An 18,011-nucleotide genomic window follows, 5' to 3' on the forward strand; every position below is an offset into this window, starting at 1 on the left:
TCAAAAACCCGCCCCGTCGTCGAAGCCGTTGGCCCATGGAACCACATGCTCCACGTCCCATTGGCTCTCGTCGAGTCCCCGCCCCCGCAGGTGAGCATTTCACCGATTGGCTGGCTTCAGTACCAGTTGCCTTGCCAACCCAGGAGAGGGGCGCGGCCGAATGTCTGGACTCCCTTATTTGCATTTGTCCTGAGTGCTGCTAGGCCTGCTGGGATACGTAGTGATTTCCATTTCGTCTCTGAGTTCTAGAGTAAATTTAAAGAGATAAAATGTTTCTTCCAGTCCCACACAAACGTTCTAGCCTCTCTGCCATAGTACCCTCCTGACTGTGCGGATCTATCAACTGATCTATAGAACTGAAAGGAGAAATAGACAAATTCACAACCCAAGTAGTTGGAAAAACATCAGGAAAAGTATCAAGTTTATAAAAGAATTGAAGAGCACTATAAAACAACTTGACCTGATGACGTTTATAGAGATTCCAACCAACAACAGCAAAAGACACATTCTCTTCGGGTGAAAAGAAACACTTACCAAGATAATCTGAACCAAAAAAGACCCCAAATCTCCACAAATTGAAAGCACACAAAGGATCTTCTGCAATCCTGACCATGTTAGACTAGAAATCGACAACAGAAAGATTTCTGAGAAATCCCCAAATATTTGAAAATAAAACTCACTTCTAAATTACCTGTGTGGAGTAGGAGGCACTGGGAGACTTCATCGAGTCCTCTGAGAAATGGAACAGAGTAATCAATACTTTTTACCTGTTGGTACAGTAACACATTGGGGCCCCGAAGCCAAAAGAGGGAGATTCATCCCAGCTTCCATTCTCTTCCTCACCAGTTCTGCCACCAAACCAATAAATAATCGTGCCTTGATGGTTTTATGCCTGATGGTTTCTCAAAGCCATCACGTCCTTTCCATCCCTCCCTTTGTCTTTCTCCTGAATCACAACTGTTGTTCTGGCCACCATCATCTACATGGCCATACAAGTGATCTAAACTATCTAACCGTGCCCTTTCCTGAGTGCCAGGGTTAAATGAGTCCATGTTGGTAAAGCTGTTACCTCTTAGCATAGTGTCTGCCATGTTGTAAGCACTATATCAGCAGCAGTGTCAGAGCCCAGTACGGTTCACCATCACCTACGGGGATGAGATTCAGGCCCCTCAACTTAGCACACAAAGCCATCTGTCATCTGGCCCACAGCCCCCTTCCTTCATCTGTTTGCTCCAGTTTTCCCTGTTCCCTCTCCTTCTCCCCAGCTTGTTTCCTCCTGCAGGCCTTCCCTGACTCCCTCCGGCAGGGGCAGTACCCCACGCTGAGCTCTCAGTGTTCCAAAGCACATTTCTTACAAAGTACTTGCCAGAGCTGTGTCTTTGTCTTTCCCAATAGACTTAACCAAAGTTAAATCTTTCTTTCTGGAGAATAATTATATTTAATAAGAGATACATGAAGATGAGCCTGTTTTATGGGGGATCGACTTTTTAAAATTAAATCTGTCACAGCTATTGATCTTTTACACATTCCACACAAAGCAGATGATTGGTGATAAGACATTAGGAATTGAATAAATCTATCCGTGTCATACCCCGGCATTAAAACCATGCATGCCTCCCAATTACCATAGGATAAAATCCAAACTCCTTAGCGTAACATACAAGGCCCTGCTCAGCCTGAGTCAAATTAGGCTGTACACATGTCTGTTACAATGTGTGTCATCCTGCATTATGGCACTCAATTAGCAGATTATGTGTTTGTTTTCTCAGTAAGTCTGGGAGCTCCTGGACCACAGGGAGCAGATCTTAGTCATTTCCTACCCCAGGCCCCACCCACCTCCCCACTCCCTAACCCATCACCCAGCACGCAGTAGGGATTCTTGTCGTTTTGAATAAAAGTATTTCCATTGTATTCCTCTATCAGCTGGAATTTATTTTTTGTGGTAAAATAGACATAAAATAAAATTTACCATTTTAACCATTTTTAAGTGTATGGTTCAGAGACATTAAGTACTTTCATATTGTTGTGCATCCTGTCAGCTGGATTTTTGGTAGATTATATCAGGAGATCTCTCATTATAAAACTCATTACAATGAATAAAAAGGGAATAAAAGAGAAGGATGTGAGAGACAAAATGCACAGGACAATAAATCAGACTGTTACAAAAGGGAGCATGCTCACTAATGGGAATATATCAAAGAAAAGGAGGGAGACCTGTTTTTGTTTGTTTGTTTGTTGTTTTTAATTTTTTGGCTGCGTTGGGTCTTCATTGCTGTGCTTGGGGCTTTCTCTAGTTGTGGCGAGCGGGGGCTACTCTTTGTTGCGGTGCTCGGCCTTCTCATTGTGGTAGCTTTTATTGTTGCGGAGCACGGGTTCTAGGCATGCGGGCTGCAGTAGTTGCAGCACGTGTACTCAGTAGTTGTGGCTTGCGGGCTCTAGAGCGAAAGCTCAGTAGTTGTGGTTCACGGGTTTAGTTGCTCCGAGGCATGTGGGATCTTCCCAGACCAGGGCTCAAACCCGTGTCCCCTGCATTGGCAGGAGGATTCTTAACCACTGTGCCACTAGGGAAGTCTGAGACCTGGGGTTTTATAGAGGCAAGTAAACATCATGAGGAAGGCTGGAGAGGGTCTCATCTGAGTGAGTGAGGAAGGGTGGAAGTGAGTCTTATCTTGGAATATTCTAGACCCAGATAGCCCTTTAAGGCTAGCCATTTTCAGAACTCAAAATGGGGTGAGAGGGGACACAAAAGCAGGGGAGGCATTTCTTGACTGTAGCTGCTTTTCAGATGTACAAGGTTCAGATAAAGTTCAACATGTCAAGGTGTTGAGGGGAAGTGGAGGAAAAGAGAAAAAGGAGCCATGCCCCCTCCAGCACTGCTCTACACACACATAGAGGCACTTTCTGAAAGCTGGATCAGGTCTTGACCAACCACCCTTTCAGCTACCTAATATTCCTCTTTTTTTCCACAGAATCATGATCTAGGGCTACCTAGCTCCAAGGTGGGGGATGTTCATTTACAAAGTCAGCTATGCATTGTAGAGTTCTGGTTGATTCTTATGTTCCTATCTTCAAACAGGTACCTCCACTCAGGAACACCTTGAAGCCTGATACTCCCCACCCCATGAAAGAGTCTCCAGGGTAGGAGCTTGACCACATCCTTTCCTCTCCCTCCCACCCTGCAATTTTTCTTCTTCTTTGTTTTTTTAATTGAAGTATAGTTGATTTACAGTATTGTGTTAGTACCACCCTTCAGTTCTAAACCTTGACATTCCATTTAAATCTACCTCCACCCAAACCTAGGACACAAAGCAGGGCCTAGCATCAGCCCTCCCAAAACCATGTAGACTGTTCCTGCCTCCTCAGAGATCCAGGTTGGGCCTTGGGGTTGGGCCCATCTTCAGCCCTAAAGTTGCAGCTGACTTGGAGCATAGAAGGGGAGTAGCTCCAACACTAACTAGCCAACTACTTTCCAGTGGCAACTTACAATTTCTGACCTCCCAACAAGTCACAATATTAGTTAAGAAATTCACGTTTGGGTTTATCACTTAATTATTTGTTTAGTTAGTGCGGCTTACCCTCCCCAATCTGTTAACCCATCAGTGAATTAATAACCAGTATCCTAAGGACCAGATCTTAGATCTATGATGGCTTGATGAAGTGGCAGAACTCCTACGAATTAGGAATCCAGATGTCTGCTTGTCACAGAGTTGGGACATAAGTGTCACCAGGAATTTCAGAATGGGGGTGGGGAGGGAGGAGAACTCTGGCACATTTGAGTTGGAATGAAGACATCTGCCCTTTTGAAACCCAGTTCTATTTATGACCTTGGGCAAATTACATAATCTCTCTGAGCCTCAAATTCTCTATCTGTAAATTGGGTGTGATGAAATCTACTACACTGGATTGTTGACAGCATTAAATTAAAGAATGTGTGAAGGATGTATGTCCACCTTGATGACTCTAAAGAGTTCTGCAAATACACAAATTGCTACATTGTTTGTAAATCTTTGTTATGGCTTGCCCACTTGTGTTCTGGACTGTGTTCTGGGAAAGTTGTTTTGGTCTCTGGAAGATAGTACTGCTATTAGAAGTAGGTTTATAAACGAAGTAGAAGCCACTAGCTTATTTGAGGATATTGTTCAGGGATCTGGGGTGCAGAGTGGAAGTGTATAATGTACAAATCTTATCACTGGGATTTCTAATTAGAAGTACAATAAGCTGTGGCTTTGAAGGTCAAACAGCTAAGTAAAGGCTTTGTTGGGTATAATTTTCCTCATTCTCCTTCTTCCTGTGGAAGATGAATACATGGAGGAGACCTGAGCTCTCCAGGAGTTGGGGATGTAGGGAAGGGCATGGGTACAGCTGAGCTACAGCTATGGCAGAAGCCATGGGAGAGGGTGGATGAGGATGGAAATTCTCATTCTGTGCAGAGAATTCAGAGCCCATCTCTGCAAGGAATGGCAGGCTCTTCAGGATGAGTGGATGCCATGGGGTCAAGGGAAGCCATCCTGTGGCTTTGGAAATTAACTTGGCCCAAAGTCCTAAGCCAGCCTGATGATGGCTATTTCCAAAGTCAGATGGGGGATTGTTGGCTCTGAGAGGAAGCCAAGAAGTCAAGGTTAGACTAAACACTAAAGGAAAAAAACTGAAGATTAATGTGCAAGAAGACCAATTATAAAAACATGACTGTATTTCTTTAAATCATATACCACTTGGAATTTCTTTAAACAGCTAGACTCATGTATGTCTGTTTTATAATAAAGATTTCTATTTTTTATAATGAAAACTCTCATGATGTCCCTTGGTTTCAACATTTGTCAAAGAAAATGACAGCTTGGAAAGCATTGGCAGTAGACAGGTTTAGGTTTCAGTACATGGCTCTGTTGACCTTGCCCAGTTGTATGACCTTGGGCAAGTTATGTAACCTCTTTGGGACTCGGTTTTTCTATCTGTAAAAGGAAAATAATAATAACACCTACCTCACAAAATTTCTATAAATATTTAAATGAGGAAAGGCATGGAAAGTGCACTGCCTGGCACATAGAACTGAATTTTTTATTAATTATTTTTTATTAATTGATACCTGTACCTTCACATCTGAATTACAATGGCAGCTTCTTCACTGGACTTCCTCCCACCCCATTTACCCAACACACTGACCAAATTTTAGTTTCCATTATATCACTTCCCCAATGAGAACGTTTGTCTCTTCCTGATAGGATTAAGACAAAACTCTTTAGAGTATAGGCCAATGTCAGGATGTTGGCTGTTACTTTAAAAGAAACTGAGCCTCTGGAAGGTTTGGATCAGAAGAGGTTTATATCATAATTTATTTTTTTTAAAAGATCACCCTGGGGAGTTCCCTGGTTGCCTAGTTGTTAGGATTCTGGGCTTTCATGGTCACGGCCAGGGTTTATTTCAATCCCTGGTCAGGGAACTGAGATCCTGTAAGCCACGTGGTGCAGTCAGGATAAAAAAAAGAATCACTGTGGCTGTTGCCTTGAGAACAGAATGTAGGAGGGATAGAGTAGAAATAAGGAGTCCAAGTAGAAGGCTCTCTCGGTGCTAAAAGGTGTCTGGAGCCCAGGTAGTGGCAGCCGAAGTGGGGAGAGGTACCTGGATTTTAGATGTATTTTCAAGGTACAATTCACAGGATTTGCTGATGGATCAGACAGAGGTATAAGAGAAAAAGATGAGTGAAGGATGATTCTGGATTTTTGGCCACAGAAACTGGAAAGATGGAATTGCCATATACTGCTAGAAGGGAAATTATGGGAGATATATGTTTTGGAGGAGAAATGACTATTTTAACTTTGGTGATACTAGGTTTATGTGTCTATTGGACATCTAAGCAGAGAATAACTGTCCCTCCATCCCTAACCCTTATCCCAGTAAGATGGCATTCCCAATCTTTAAGAGAAGCTGTGGAGGGTCAGGGCTGGGGTACGTTTGTCAGTTAACCAGTATTCAGTAGAGGATTTTCCCTCACCTCCTGTGACAGCTGGCCTCCAAATGGCCCCCAGTGATCCCAGACACCTGCTATTCTTGTTGTTGGATAGCCCTCTCTGATAATGCATCCGTTTTGACCATATAGCCAATAGAATTTGAAAGAAGTGGTAGTATATCACTTCTAAGGCTAGATCATAAAAGACATCATGGTTTCTACACTGTCTTGCTCTCTCTTGAATCACTTACTCTGGGGAAAGGCAGCTACCACGTTGTGAGCAGCCCTATAGAAAAGTGCACAGGAAAAAGAAATGAAGCCTCCTACCAACAGCTGTGTGAGCAAGTTTGGAAGCGGATCTACCAGCCCCAGTCAAGCCTTTGGATGACTGCAGCCCCAGCTGACATTTTGATTTCAACTCATGAGACTCTGAGCCAGAACCACCCAGCTAAAGTGCCTCCTAATTTCTGATCCACAAAAACTATGACATAATAAATGTTTATTATTTTAGACCACTAACTTCTGGGGATAATTTGCTATGCAACAATAGGTAACTAACATACTTTTCAAAGTCAGGTGAAGGGGGTGCTCTAAGAAAACTTGGAGGTTCCTGCAAGAAGAAGGACTGGCGTCTTATACCACCATCAGCAGCAAACTTGCTGTTTTGCCTTGTGACTCCTAGAGCAAAGGGAGGAGAGAACTGAAGACCTGGGGCAGAGAGAGGGGTCATCAGTGGAGTGGTCTTTACAGTCCCAAGAGGGACTGCCTGCCAGACAAAAGGTACCCCAATGGCAAAACTTGCCCTACCAGGAGAAGTTTGACCTTGAAAAGGAAGAGTGAACCTAGCTGCAGTGATTGGAGGATTGAAAGGCGAACCAAGGTCCTTCCTCCCTCCAAGTCCCTGGAGCAGACCCTGGACCCCAAGCCTGGAGAAGGATGATGGGGAGAGGGCACAGGTGATGTAAATCAGAAATGAGATGGCAGTTATTCGTGGACCTGACTGGACTTTTGATACTAAAAGTCACACTAAAGCTGTTGGATCCACCAGAGACCTCAAAGAGGATGGGAAGGGGGAAATTTGACAGAGATTGCTCAGAAGCCTTAATTGGAAAAGAAATAAAATCATGTCATGTTAAGGCCCCACTGAATTGAAATTCCTCAGTCAACCAATTACAGTTCTGTTCCTGGAACCCTAGTCCTCAGATGGGTAGCACATGCAGGGGGGCTAAGAGGTTTGGAGTCCAGAGAGGTTGGAAGAGTATGGAAATCTATTTTTGTGTGAACCTGAGCAGGTTTCATTTCGTTTCTTTTCTTTTAATATTTATTTATTTGGTTGCACAGGGTCTTAGTTGCAGCAGGTGGGCTCCTTAGTTGTGGCTCACCAACTCCTTAGTGACAGTGCGTGGCCTCCTTAGTTCCAGCTTGCTGGCTTCTTAATTGTGGCACACCAGCTCCTTATTTGTAGCATGCATACTCTTAGGTGCAGCATGAATGTGGGATCTAGTTCCCTGACCAGGGATCGAACTCGGGCTCCCTGCAGTGGAAGTGTGGAGTCTTAACCACTGGACTGCTATGGAAGTCCCTGAGCAGGTTTCTTAAGCTTTCCAAATCTCCCTTTCCTCATCTGTGAAAGGAGATGAATAATGGTACCCCTCGTTTAGGGCTGTGGTGAAGTTGAACAGAAGTACTGCCCTCAGCAGCAGGAGGGGATCTAGCAGCAGACAGCTTGAGGCTTCTGTTATCTCCATTTAGGGACGCTCCCCCTATATAAAAACCCAGGCCAGACTCCTAATTGGCCCTTCTTGGTGTCCTGCCCACCCCGGGTCTGGGATACTTTTGTCTAGGCTTGGTCAGTTGCCCATCCCCACAGAACCCATGAAAATGGAGGTGGGACAGGTCCCCAGAGGAAAGGGAGGTGCCATTTGCAGAAGGAGGGGAAAGAAACTGAACAGAGTAGAACATGAGACGCCCACTATTCTGATCTTGCTGGTCTTGCCTTTACCTTCCTCCCTTGGTTGTCCAGGAAGAATAGGAAAGCAAAGAACTTAAATTAGGATAGAACCTAATTATCTCATCCAGTTCCCTCAGGTTAAAGATAACGGCCCTGAGCCCAGTTCTGTGAGCTGGTTGCTGAAGGCTCTAAAGGTGTTTGGTGACTTGGCAGTTGTTTGGGCACTTGGGAATGAAGATCTGAAAGGCTGTCTCCCTTTCTGGGCCGGGCTGGGAGCCAATAAGATTCGGGAATCGGGAACTTGGCTCACTGACCTGCCTGGGTGATTTATCGCCACACGTGGATTATGGCTGGCACTGCGGGCATGGGGGCATTCCAACTCCCACCATCCTCACAGGCTCCCCCGAAGGGAATTCCAGCGGTTGCCCATGAACAATGCATGAGACCAGTGTTTTTCAGATTGTGACTCTATCAAGATATCAATTTAGTTGGGTCAAGATCAGATTTTTTTTCCCCTAAGAAATAGAATAGAGCAAAATGATATCAAGGGGTAAATATAGTCTTCTGAAACAGCTTTCTCAGTTACAGTTTTATATATAAAGCTACTGGCTACAGGCTTCCTCCTTATTTCTCATCCCTGGTCCCCAATAGTATGGGTTTTACCCTCTTTTTATGTATTTATTTATGTATTTATTTATATATTTCTTTGGTGGGACCAAACCAGGGCTTGAACCCGTATCTCCTGCACTGGCAGGTGGATTCTTAACCACTGTGCCACCAGGGAAGCCCCTACCCTCTTTTTAAAGGGAAATCCAATCCATTCCGCAAAGGCATATGGAATGCTGAGTATTCTGGATACAGAGATGACTATGACACAGGTTTTGCTCTTGAAGAGTTCTCAGCCCAGCGGGAAATGGCCTCCAGTCCAGAGTAGGGAAGAGAAGAAAATGAAGAGGGCAGACAGTGGCAGGATACTTTACAGAAAAACAACCCCTGGGCAGTGGAATAGGGGTAGGAGAGCTTTCGTGTTCTACTTTATACATCCTGTGTTATTTGAATTTATTGCAATGAACACGTGTAGCAGGTATTTTATAAGCCCAGTAAAAATATAAAAACACATGAATGGATAAATGAATGAAGGTTACAGTAATGTGAAAGTCCTGGCCTGGGGCAAGGGAAAGAAGCCAATGTTTACAGAGCAGTGCTTTCAAACTGGGGCTCATTTGGTTCTTTTGATACAGAGAGATGGGTCTCTTGACCTTCACCTTTAAAGTGGAGAAACCAAGGCCCTGAGAAGCCAAGCACTTTGCCCCAATTCACCAGCTGGTAAGGGTCAGAGCCCATGACATTTCTGCCAACTAAGAAAAAGGGTCAGAAACTAGGAAAAATGACTTCGAAAACTTTGTTCTTAGGCCTCTGTAAATACTCAGTGTTTGTTATCTTGCTCTTCCTAGTTTTTCTCTCGTGATGAGCAGTTAAGCTGTTAAAATAGAAAAGGGTCTTTGTGTTTTGGGGAGCAGAAGGAAAAGCCTGCTGGGGTAACCAGTTGGGATGGAGGGCGCTCCAGTGCACCTGAGGGGGAGGGAAGCAGGAGGGAGGGAGAGCCAACAGAGTCCTGGGTCCGGGAGGCCCCTCTCACACCCAGTGCTTCCTGGGGCTCCCCACAGGGGTCCTGGAAGAGCAGTGGCTTCTCTAGGCCTGGGCTCGTGGATTTTCAAGTCTCTCTGATCCTGAGTGAGATGCTTCTCTGCCTCCCAGTAGCCTGAGTGCTGGTGTGAAACCCCCTCCCCGCTCTCCCCACCTCTCCCTCCTCTAACCCCAGCCTCCTTTCTCCCCTCTCCATGGAGGCCCAAGGGGGCCGCATGTGGTCTTGTTCAGTCCTGGGCGATCTCCCCCTCAGCCTTTGGTTTTCCGCATCACCCTCTACTGATTTCTCCTTCTTGGGAAAGGGAAGACTGGCTGAAGTTGGATGGAGAGACACAGCAGAGCTAAGGACATTTGCGTGTCCTCTAAAATTCTGGCTGCTTCGTTCTCATCATCGTCATGGTTACTGATCATGTATTGCGCTCTTACTGCAGACCAGACATCCTCTAACTCTGCACTCAAGAATGTCCCAGAGTCCCAGGTCACACAGGCAATCTGTGGCCAGGTCAACCCCCACATCGCGCCTCCAGAGCTGTGCCTGAACCCCCATGGTGGGGCATCCTGCCTCCCATGGGCCTGACCCAAAGGAGAACAATCTGTCCCATGGCTGTGGGAGCCTTGAAGCCTCCCCAGTGAATACAAACGCCTCCTCCCCCTTGCCGCTCTGGCATTTGACTGCCTGTCAGAGGCACATCCTTGTACTGGCCTGGATCCACTGACCTGATATTTTCATCCCCTTCTCTGGCTCAATGAAGTGTCTGTCTCACCAAATGGGTCCTCATGTCCCTACTTGCTGGGATGACCCGATTTGAGATGTGAGTCAAGGCAGTATCCAGGGAATTCCCTGGTGGTCCAATGGTTAGGATTCCACGCTTCCAATGCAGGGGCATGGGTTCGATCCCCGGTCGAGGAACTAAGATCCCGCATCCCTCTGTGGAGGGATGACTGCGCTTCCCTCCTGAGATAATGAAATGGCACAGATATATCCTGCAAATGCTCAGGGTCACTATAGACTTACAGACAGCCGTGAACAGACCACCGCGTGTACTGAGGATGACCCATGTCTCACTCGGAAAAAGGTGTCCCACTGCTGCCAGCCAGCCTCTCACTCCCCAGCTCCACAGCATCCCCCCCGGGGCTCTGCCCAGCATGGGGCCATGGCAGGCCTCAGGCTCTGAGCTGTGCCAGCAGATGGGCGGCTTGTCTGCCCATGGCTCCCCATTGTTCACCCATCCCCAGAGGCTGAAGAGGGCTAAGAATCCAGCATGGGAGGATCCCAGCCTAGGGAGTAGGGTGGGAGATCCCAAGTTACTAATTCAGGACCTTGTTCATCATTGGATCCTCAGTGTCAGCACAACACCAGGTACAGAAGGGGCTATAAACCTTTAAGGCTGTCTCCTTACACAGGACCGGAAAGGTGTGGACTCAACTATGGGAGGTGTAGACATGCTGCCATAGGTTCCAGAAAGAACCCATCAGGCCCAAATGTCACGAATGGAGTGCTTTGCTTTAGGATGCTTAGGGGTCAGGTATCAGGACCCCTGGGGGAAGGACCTCCTCCAAACTCCTTACTTGCAAATGGAGGTAACTCAGGTGAGAAAAGACTTCCACCCTCCCCAGGCAGAGGAACAGGTCTGCCCTCTAAAGGAGAGAGGCTTCTCACATGCAGTCACTTTCTGCCGTTCTCATAGCCTCATTCACAGAAGCCAGATGTGGTCCAGGCTTCCTGCTCTGCACATTAACACACCGCCATCTCTGCGTTGTCCCCACTGTGCTGTGGGAAGTTTCTCAGCTCTGTAGATGAGGAAAGGTTACATGAGCTAACCAGGTACAAAAGCCAGGCAGAGAATGAACTTGGACTCCAGTCTAGGCCTCAAATACCTCCTCTGACACTTTCCGGGTTATACTGCATTTAACTTTTATCAAGGGAGTCTTGTCTCCCTCGCAGATTGAAGGCCCTAGGAAGGCAAAGAGGAGTTTCTTTCCTTCTTTTTTTAAAAATGTATAAACTATTTAATAACAGACGACGCCTCCTCCTTCATTGGCAGGACATCAAGGGTTCTGGACGTTGTGAAAGTTTCCCTTTAAGTTATGATGGGAAGCCAGAACAAGGCCGTATGGACCCTTGCTTGGGTAGCATGGAAAGGGGAATTTCATTTCTTTACTTCATTGGATCTGCTCTATTCCCTTCATCATGGTTGTGAATATAATAATGGATGGGTGTAATTAAATGATCTTTAGCAGAGACTGATTTTTCCTACCAAACCCTCACCACCCCTGGCATTTTTAACTCAAGTATCTTGAAAGCTTATTTTTTCCTACCGTTTGCTGACTTCTGTCTTTGGGCTCAGTGCATGCATAGAACGCTTCTGAGTACAGACAGTCTGAAAAGGGCAAAATAAAAATAGCCAATTAGTTGATAATAGAATGGGAAAGTCTCTAAGTACCATGGGGGAGGGCACTGGTCCTAAAGCCGGCTGGAAAGAGATGAGGGCAGAAGCATCCCTGCGAGATGGGCTTGCTCTGAGGTGATGTAGGCTGGTCGGTGCAGATGGGAGGGAACAGCGGGTCAAAGGTTCTGCTTTCTGCTTTTGTTCCGTGTTGGCCAGTGCCCATTCCGAGGGTCCTGTTTTCTGAAAAACCGGCAGGCTGGACACTCACTGTGGAATACGAAGTGAGGCACCTACCTGCAAGGAGTTGCTTCAGGCTGGCCTAGATGCAGCACCCTCTACCCCTGCTAACAGGGCTTAGCTGAATCAGGCCTCTGCCACCACGCCTCCTCCCCAAACACTATACGATTGTTCCTCTCTGTTTAGTCTCTTTCCGGCTGGAATTGATTGTTGCTTTTATTGGCAAACAGTATACCATAATAAAAATAAACACAAGTGTTTGTGCAGGGAGAGAATGAAATGGATTCTGTGTCTCCAGGGTTGAGAAAAAACTTGCTCCAAGACCCAGTGGTCAACCTGGTACCTGATCCTCCCGTCAGCACACCTCTGCAATTATCATAAGGATGTTTTTCTGTCTCACTCCATCCCCCTAACAGGACAGGTAGCTGTGGTCAGTCTTCCCCCCACACCCTGAGTGCTTGGCGCTCAATTCATACTTGCTGACTGACACCAAGGTTGGGCCACCCAGGAAGCAGTGATTTCAGGGCTAGGCTTGGTGCCGCACCTCTCAGCTCGTTTCCACAGGCAGCTGCCCCAGCGGGTCAGTCACCACAATTTGGGGTTAGGGGTTTGGTCCCAGAATGGCAGGCAATAACAACAACAAGAACAACAACAGCTACACAAAGAACATTCACAGTGTTGTCCTGTCCTGTTCAATGCCTAGGGCAGCTGTTCCCACAAGTTTAGTGAAGCTGTGCTGTGTTATCATCCTTATCCCCATTTTACAGATGAAGAAACTGGGGCTGACATTCCAACTTGCCTTACTGAAGTCACACAAGCCTGCTCTTTTTTAAAAAGAATTTTATATGGGGATATATGTATAAATACAGCTGATTCACTTTGGTGTACCTCAAAAGCTGGTACAAGAGTGTAAAGCAATTGTATTCCAATAAAGAGCTTAAAAAATTTTATTTATTTATTTACTTATCTATTTATTGGCTGCATTAGGTCTTTGTTGCTGCACTGGCTTTCTCTAGTTGTGGCGAGGGGAGGGAGAGGTGCTACTTTTTTTTCCCTTGCTGTGCATGGGCTTCTCATTGCAGTGGCTTCTTTTGTTGCCCAGCATGGGCTCTAGGTGCACAGGCTTAGTTGCTCCATGTGGGCATATGGGATCTTCCCAGACCAGGAATCTGAGCCCGTCTCCTGCACTGGCAGGCGGATTCTTAACCACTGTGCCACCAAGGAAATTCCAGCCTGCTCTTAAGATAACAGTCTGGATGGACCCTGATTTGTGCCTAGACTCAATTTCTTCACCTGTATTATGGAAATAATAACACTACCTCTTAGGGTTTTGGGAAGATTAAAAAATACTATGTATGTGTTTGTTTATTGCCTGTTTTCTATCCAAGACTGCAAACTCCGGTGGGCAGGAACTTTGGGTCATTCATCACTGTACTGTCTGAGCCTGGAACAAGTGCCTGGCACCGTAGTAGGTGCTCAATATTTGTGTCCTAAATGGAAAGGACAGGAGATAAGCCCAGGCCAGATCCTGGCCCTTCTATCTCAGCGTCAGTTCCCCAGATTTTCCCTCCCCTGGCCCCCGAAGGAGACCTCGGGCCTGGGGCTGGGGAACCTACTACTGGCCTTGGGACAAGGTGGGCAAAACCCCCAGGAGTGCCAGAACAATGCCTGTGGACTGAAGACCTCCCTCAGGCGTATGCCCTCAGGTTCCCCTTTTGTTTTTTCATAGCAGGAAAAGCAATGTGGTGCTCCTTCCGAGGTTCTTGCAGAGAAGGGCCACCTCCCCAAGCTGCAGATTTCTGGGGAAGGGGAAGGAGCCCAGCAAGCGAGACCAGACTGGGCTGCGGAAGAGGAACAGCACGGCGCGAGATCAGGTCCGGGCGGAGGAGAGCGGGACCGCAGAGAGAGCGAAAAAGGCGAGGAGGGGGGCGGGGCAGGCGCCTGCCTGCGGCTCCCGCGCTCCTGCTCGCGCAACCTTAAATGCCGGACTTCCTTAAGGGAGGGCACTGGAGCCGCCCGCCAGGGGGCGGGGCCTCCCATGCAGATGAGGGGCGTGGGTCGGGGGGCGGGGCGGGCGGGGCGCTGACCTGACGTCAGGCCTGCGGCCCGGGCAGTTGGCTCGGCGGCGGCGGAGCGGCAGGAGCGGCGGCGCGAGCGGGGCTGCGCGGCGGGGCGCGGGCAGCGGCGGCGGCCGAGCCGGAGCAACATGGCGCCGGTGGGCGGGGGCGGGCGGCCGGGTGGCGGGCCGGCCCGAGGGCGCCTCCTCCTGGCGGCGCTGGTGCTGCTGTGGGCGCGGGGGGCCCGCGGCCAGGGCGACCCCCAGCGGACTGCGATCCTGGGCATGAGGCTGGCGAGCTGCAACAAATCGTGCGGGATAAACCGGGATGGCATCATCGTCGTGTCCGAGGGCAGCACGGTGAACCTGAGGCTGTACGGCCAGAGGCTGGGCTCCTTCTCCAGCAACCTGATCTCCTTCACCGAGGTGGACAACGCCGAGACCATCCACAACTCTACCAGCTGCCCCGAGCTTACCAAGGATCTGGTGGTCCAGAAGCTGGTCAACGTGAGCCGCGGGGACACGTCCGGGATGCTGGTGGTGCTCACTAAGTTCCTCCGGAGGAGCGAGAACATGAAGCTGTATGCACTGTGCACCCGGGCCGGCGTGGACGCGCCCTGGCAGAGGTGGACGGACAAGGACTCGCTGCTCCTCATGGAGGAGGAGGCTGGGAGATTCCTGCCCCTCTGGCTGCACATCCTTCTCCTTCTGGTGCTGCTAGCGCTGTCGGGGATATTTTCTGGCCTCAACCTGGGGCTTATGGCGCTGGACCCCATGGAGCTGCGCATCGTGCAGAACTGTGGCACTCAGAAGGAGAGGCGCTATGCCCGCAAGATCGAGCCCATCCGACGCAAGGGCAACTACTTGCTCTGCTCCCTGCTCTTGGGAAACGTGCTGGTCAACACCTCCCTCACCATCCTTCTAGATAACCTCATCGGATCTGGGCTGGTGGCCGTGGCCTTCTCCACCATTGGCATTGTCATCTTTGGGGAGATTGTGCCTCAGGCCCTGTGCTCCCGACACGGGTTGGCTGTGGGTGCCAACACCATCATCCTCACCAAATTCTTTATGCTACTCACCTTCCCCCTCAGCTTCCCCATCAGCAAGCTCCTGGACTTTGTCCTGGGTCAGGAGATCCGCACCGTTTACAATCGGGAGAAGCTGATGGAGATGTTGAAGGTGACGGAGCCCTATAATGACCTCGTGAAAGAGGAGCTGAACATGATCCAGGGTGCCCTGGAACTCCGGACCAAAACCGTGGAGGATGTTATGACCCAGCTCCAGGACTGCTTCATGATCCGGAGCGATGCCATCCTAGACTTCAACACCATGTCGGAGATTATGGAAAGTGGCTACACCCGCATCCCCGTGTTTGAAGATGAGCAGTCCAACATCGTAGATATCCTCTATGTCAAAGACTTAGCCTTCGTGGACCCCGATGACTGCACCCCCCTCAAGACCATCACCCGCTTCTACAACCACCCAGTGCACTTCGTCTTCCACGACACCAAGTTGGACGCCATGCTGGAGGAGTTCAAGAAGGGTAAGGCCTTGATGCAGCCCCCTCTTCGCTCTTCGTGGTGCCTCGCGTGTGTCCTTGCCTGGTTGGTGTCTGCTGATCTTAGCGTTCCATTCGTGTGACTCTGTGTCCCTTTGCCCAGCACTTCCTATGCCTCTGAGGTGAACGGTACTCAGGGCAGCAGAAACAGTTTCTCAGCATCTGCTGTCTGCCAGGAACTGTGCTTTGTGCTTCAGGTGAATCAAAGCAGAGCAAGACAGACTCACCCACATGGGAGCCACAAGGAGGGTGGCTAATGCTTTAAAAGAGGCCAACAACAGGGCATGGAGATTAGGGCATGGAGTGGGAGCCAGCGCCTCTGACTGGGGTCGGATGGGGAAGGGGCTGGGGAACTGGGGGAACCTTCACAGGGGAGGGAGCATTTGAGGAGAGCCTTGAAAGGTGGGGAAACTTGGTACTCGAGGCAGAGGGAACCCCTCGAGCAGAGAAGCTGAGTTGGGGAGCAAAGGATGTGCTTGTGGCCCAGCAGGTGGTCCTGTTCCTGAGTGCAGGCTCTGCTGATCATTGGTTAGTGGGGGAGAGATTGAGTCATCTCGGGTCTCGGGGAGGGCCTGAAAGTCAGGGCAGTCAGGCTGCTGGGAGCTTGGAGCTAGGGAAGGTTTTGGAGCAGGGGAAGCATATCACTGGAGCTTCTGGCCCACAGAAACCGAATTGGGAGGGCTCTGGTTGGCTCCCCGCTTAGAACAATGCCAAGTAATGCTTTAGACTATTCAGCAGAAGCAGGCAGATTAAGTTTTGGTTATTGTTCTGTCTCTCCCAGGCGCCAAACATAAGCTTCCCTCCTGTGGTCTGCTGGGAATCTTCAGCGGGCTTTGCGTTGCCTTGTGTTTTCTTTCTCATGTGGGTTCTTGGCCAGTTCTCAGGTAGTTAGACACAAGCCTAAGAGCTCAGGGCACACACCCCTTTCCTTACTTCCAACAAAACTTTCCTCCCACCTCTGCTACTCCAAAGCCCTCAGAGTGGCAGTAAATGAGCCAACTATGGGGCAAAACCCTCCAAGGCCAAAGGGAGTGAGAAGGCAGAAAGGGAAGCTCTTTATAAAAGAATGGGGGATGTGGGGGAGGGGCCTCATCCTGAACCCCGGAGGGGGGGGCGAGGGGGGGCTTTGCTTCATTTCCCATAGGTGGAACTCCTGCTGGCTGAGGCCTTCCAGCTTCTAGTTGGAGCAAGACCCCAGACCCTTGTCAGTCATTTCTGGAAGCCAGAGTGGAGGAGAGCCTGAACTGGCTGGATCAGTGGGTGATGGAGTGGGATTGGGAGGAGCTGGCCTGGTAAGGATGCTGGGGTCAGGGTCAGGGCCAGGTACCTTCCCTTTTTCAGTTTGGCCAACTGAATCTCAGCGTCAGAGTTGAGGAGGACTTGAGTGGGAGACAGCCCAGTAAGGTGGTCTCACTGCAGAAGGACTGGTGGTGATGGCACAGCCTGGGGGGAGCTTTGGTGAGGGCAGACCCAGGAACCTGTTTCTCCCAGGTAGAGCAGTGAGGATTTGTGCCCCACCCCCACCCTGCAGCCTGTAGGCCCAGAGGACTTCTCCCATGTTGCTTGGTTGGGAACCGGGTTAGGACTCACCAGGACAGCTTCCTCCTTACCACCTCTATGGGCTTTGGGACTGTTGCTGGTGACACACCCAACGAGCACGTTCACATCGTTCAGCCCACGTCTGGATTCAACCTGTATGGATTGGCTTGGTCAGACTTCCCAGCTGCTGATCAGCAGGGTGGGAGCTTCCTGGGTCCGGCAGGGCCATCCCTGGAGCATCTTTAAAAAAAAAAGTACTACTTTCTGAAGCTGAGAAAACAGAGCCAGAGCCTGAGCTCTCTCAGGCCTGAGCTCTGCTGAGTGGCGCTCTGCAGATGCACATTTTAGTCCATTGGACTCTCCTCCTTAAGAGGCTTGAAGCCTGAGACTGAGACCTGGAGGGGGTGCTGGTAATTCCATGGAAACACAGGCACAGTCTGCCTAGTGCAGCATGCGGCCCTGGAGATGTGAGTGTGAGGGACAGTCACCCTGAATGAATGTACCCTGGGCATTACCATCACTTCCTGGTTCCCAGTCTTTTTTGTTTTTAATTAATTTATTGGCTTCCTTGGGTCTTTGTTGCTGTGCGCAGGCTTTCTCCAGTTGTGGTGAGCGGGGGCTACTCTTTGTTGCGGTGCTCGGGCTTCTCATTGCGGCGGCTTCTCTTGTTGTGGAGCATGGGTTCTAAG

General features: G+C 49.1%; 1 protein-coding gene across 1 annotated transcript in view; it reads left to right on the forward strand.

Annotated features, from left to right (window-relative positions):
* Window positions 1-14,302: 14,302 nt before the first annotated feature.
* The window catches only part of CNNM4 (cyclin and CBS domain divalent metal cation transport mediator 4), a 35,412-nt gene continuing 31,703 nt past the window's right edge, over window positions 14,303-18,011 (forward strand). Inside the window, exon 1 of the mRNA XM_057743079.1 lies at window positions 14,303-15,768. Within this exon, the coding sequence (XP_057599062.1) occupies window positions 14,376-15,768 (1,393 nt within the window). The 5' untranslated portion in view covers window positions 14,303-14,375. The remainder of the gene's footprint in view (window positions 15,769-18,011) is intronic.

This window comes from Hippopotamus amphibius, chromosome 7, assembly GCF_030028045.1.
Source record: "Hippopotamus amphibius kiboko isolate mHipAmp2 chromosome 7, mHipAmp2.hap2, whole genome shotgun sequence".
In the NCBI taxonomy this organism is placed as follows: Eukaryota; Metazoa; Chordata; class Mammalia; order Artiodactyla; family Hippopotamidae; genus Hippopotamus; species Hippopotamus amphibius.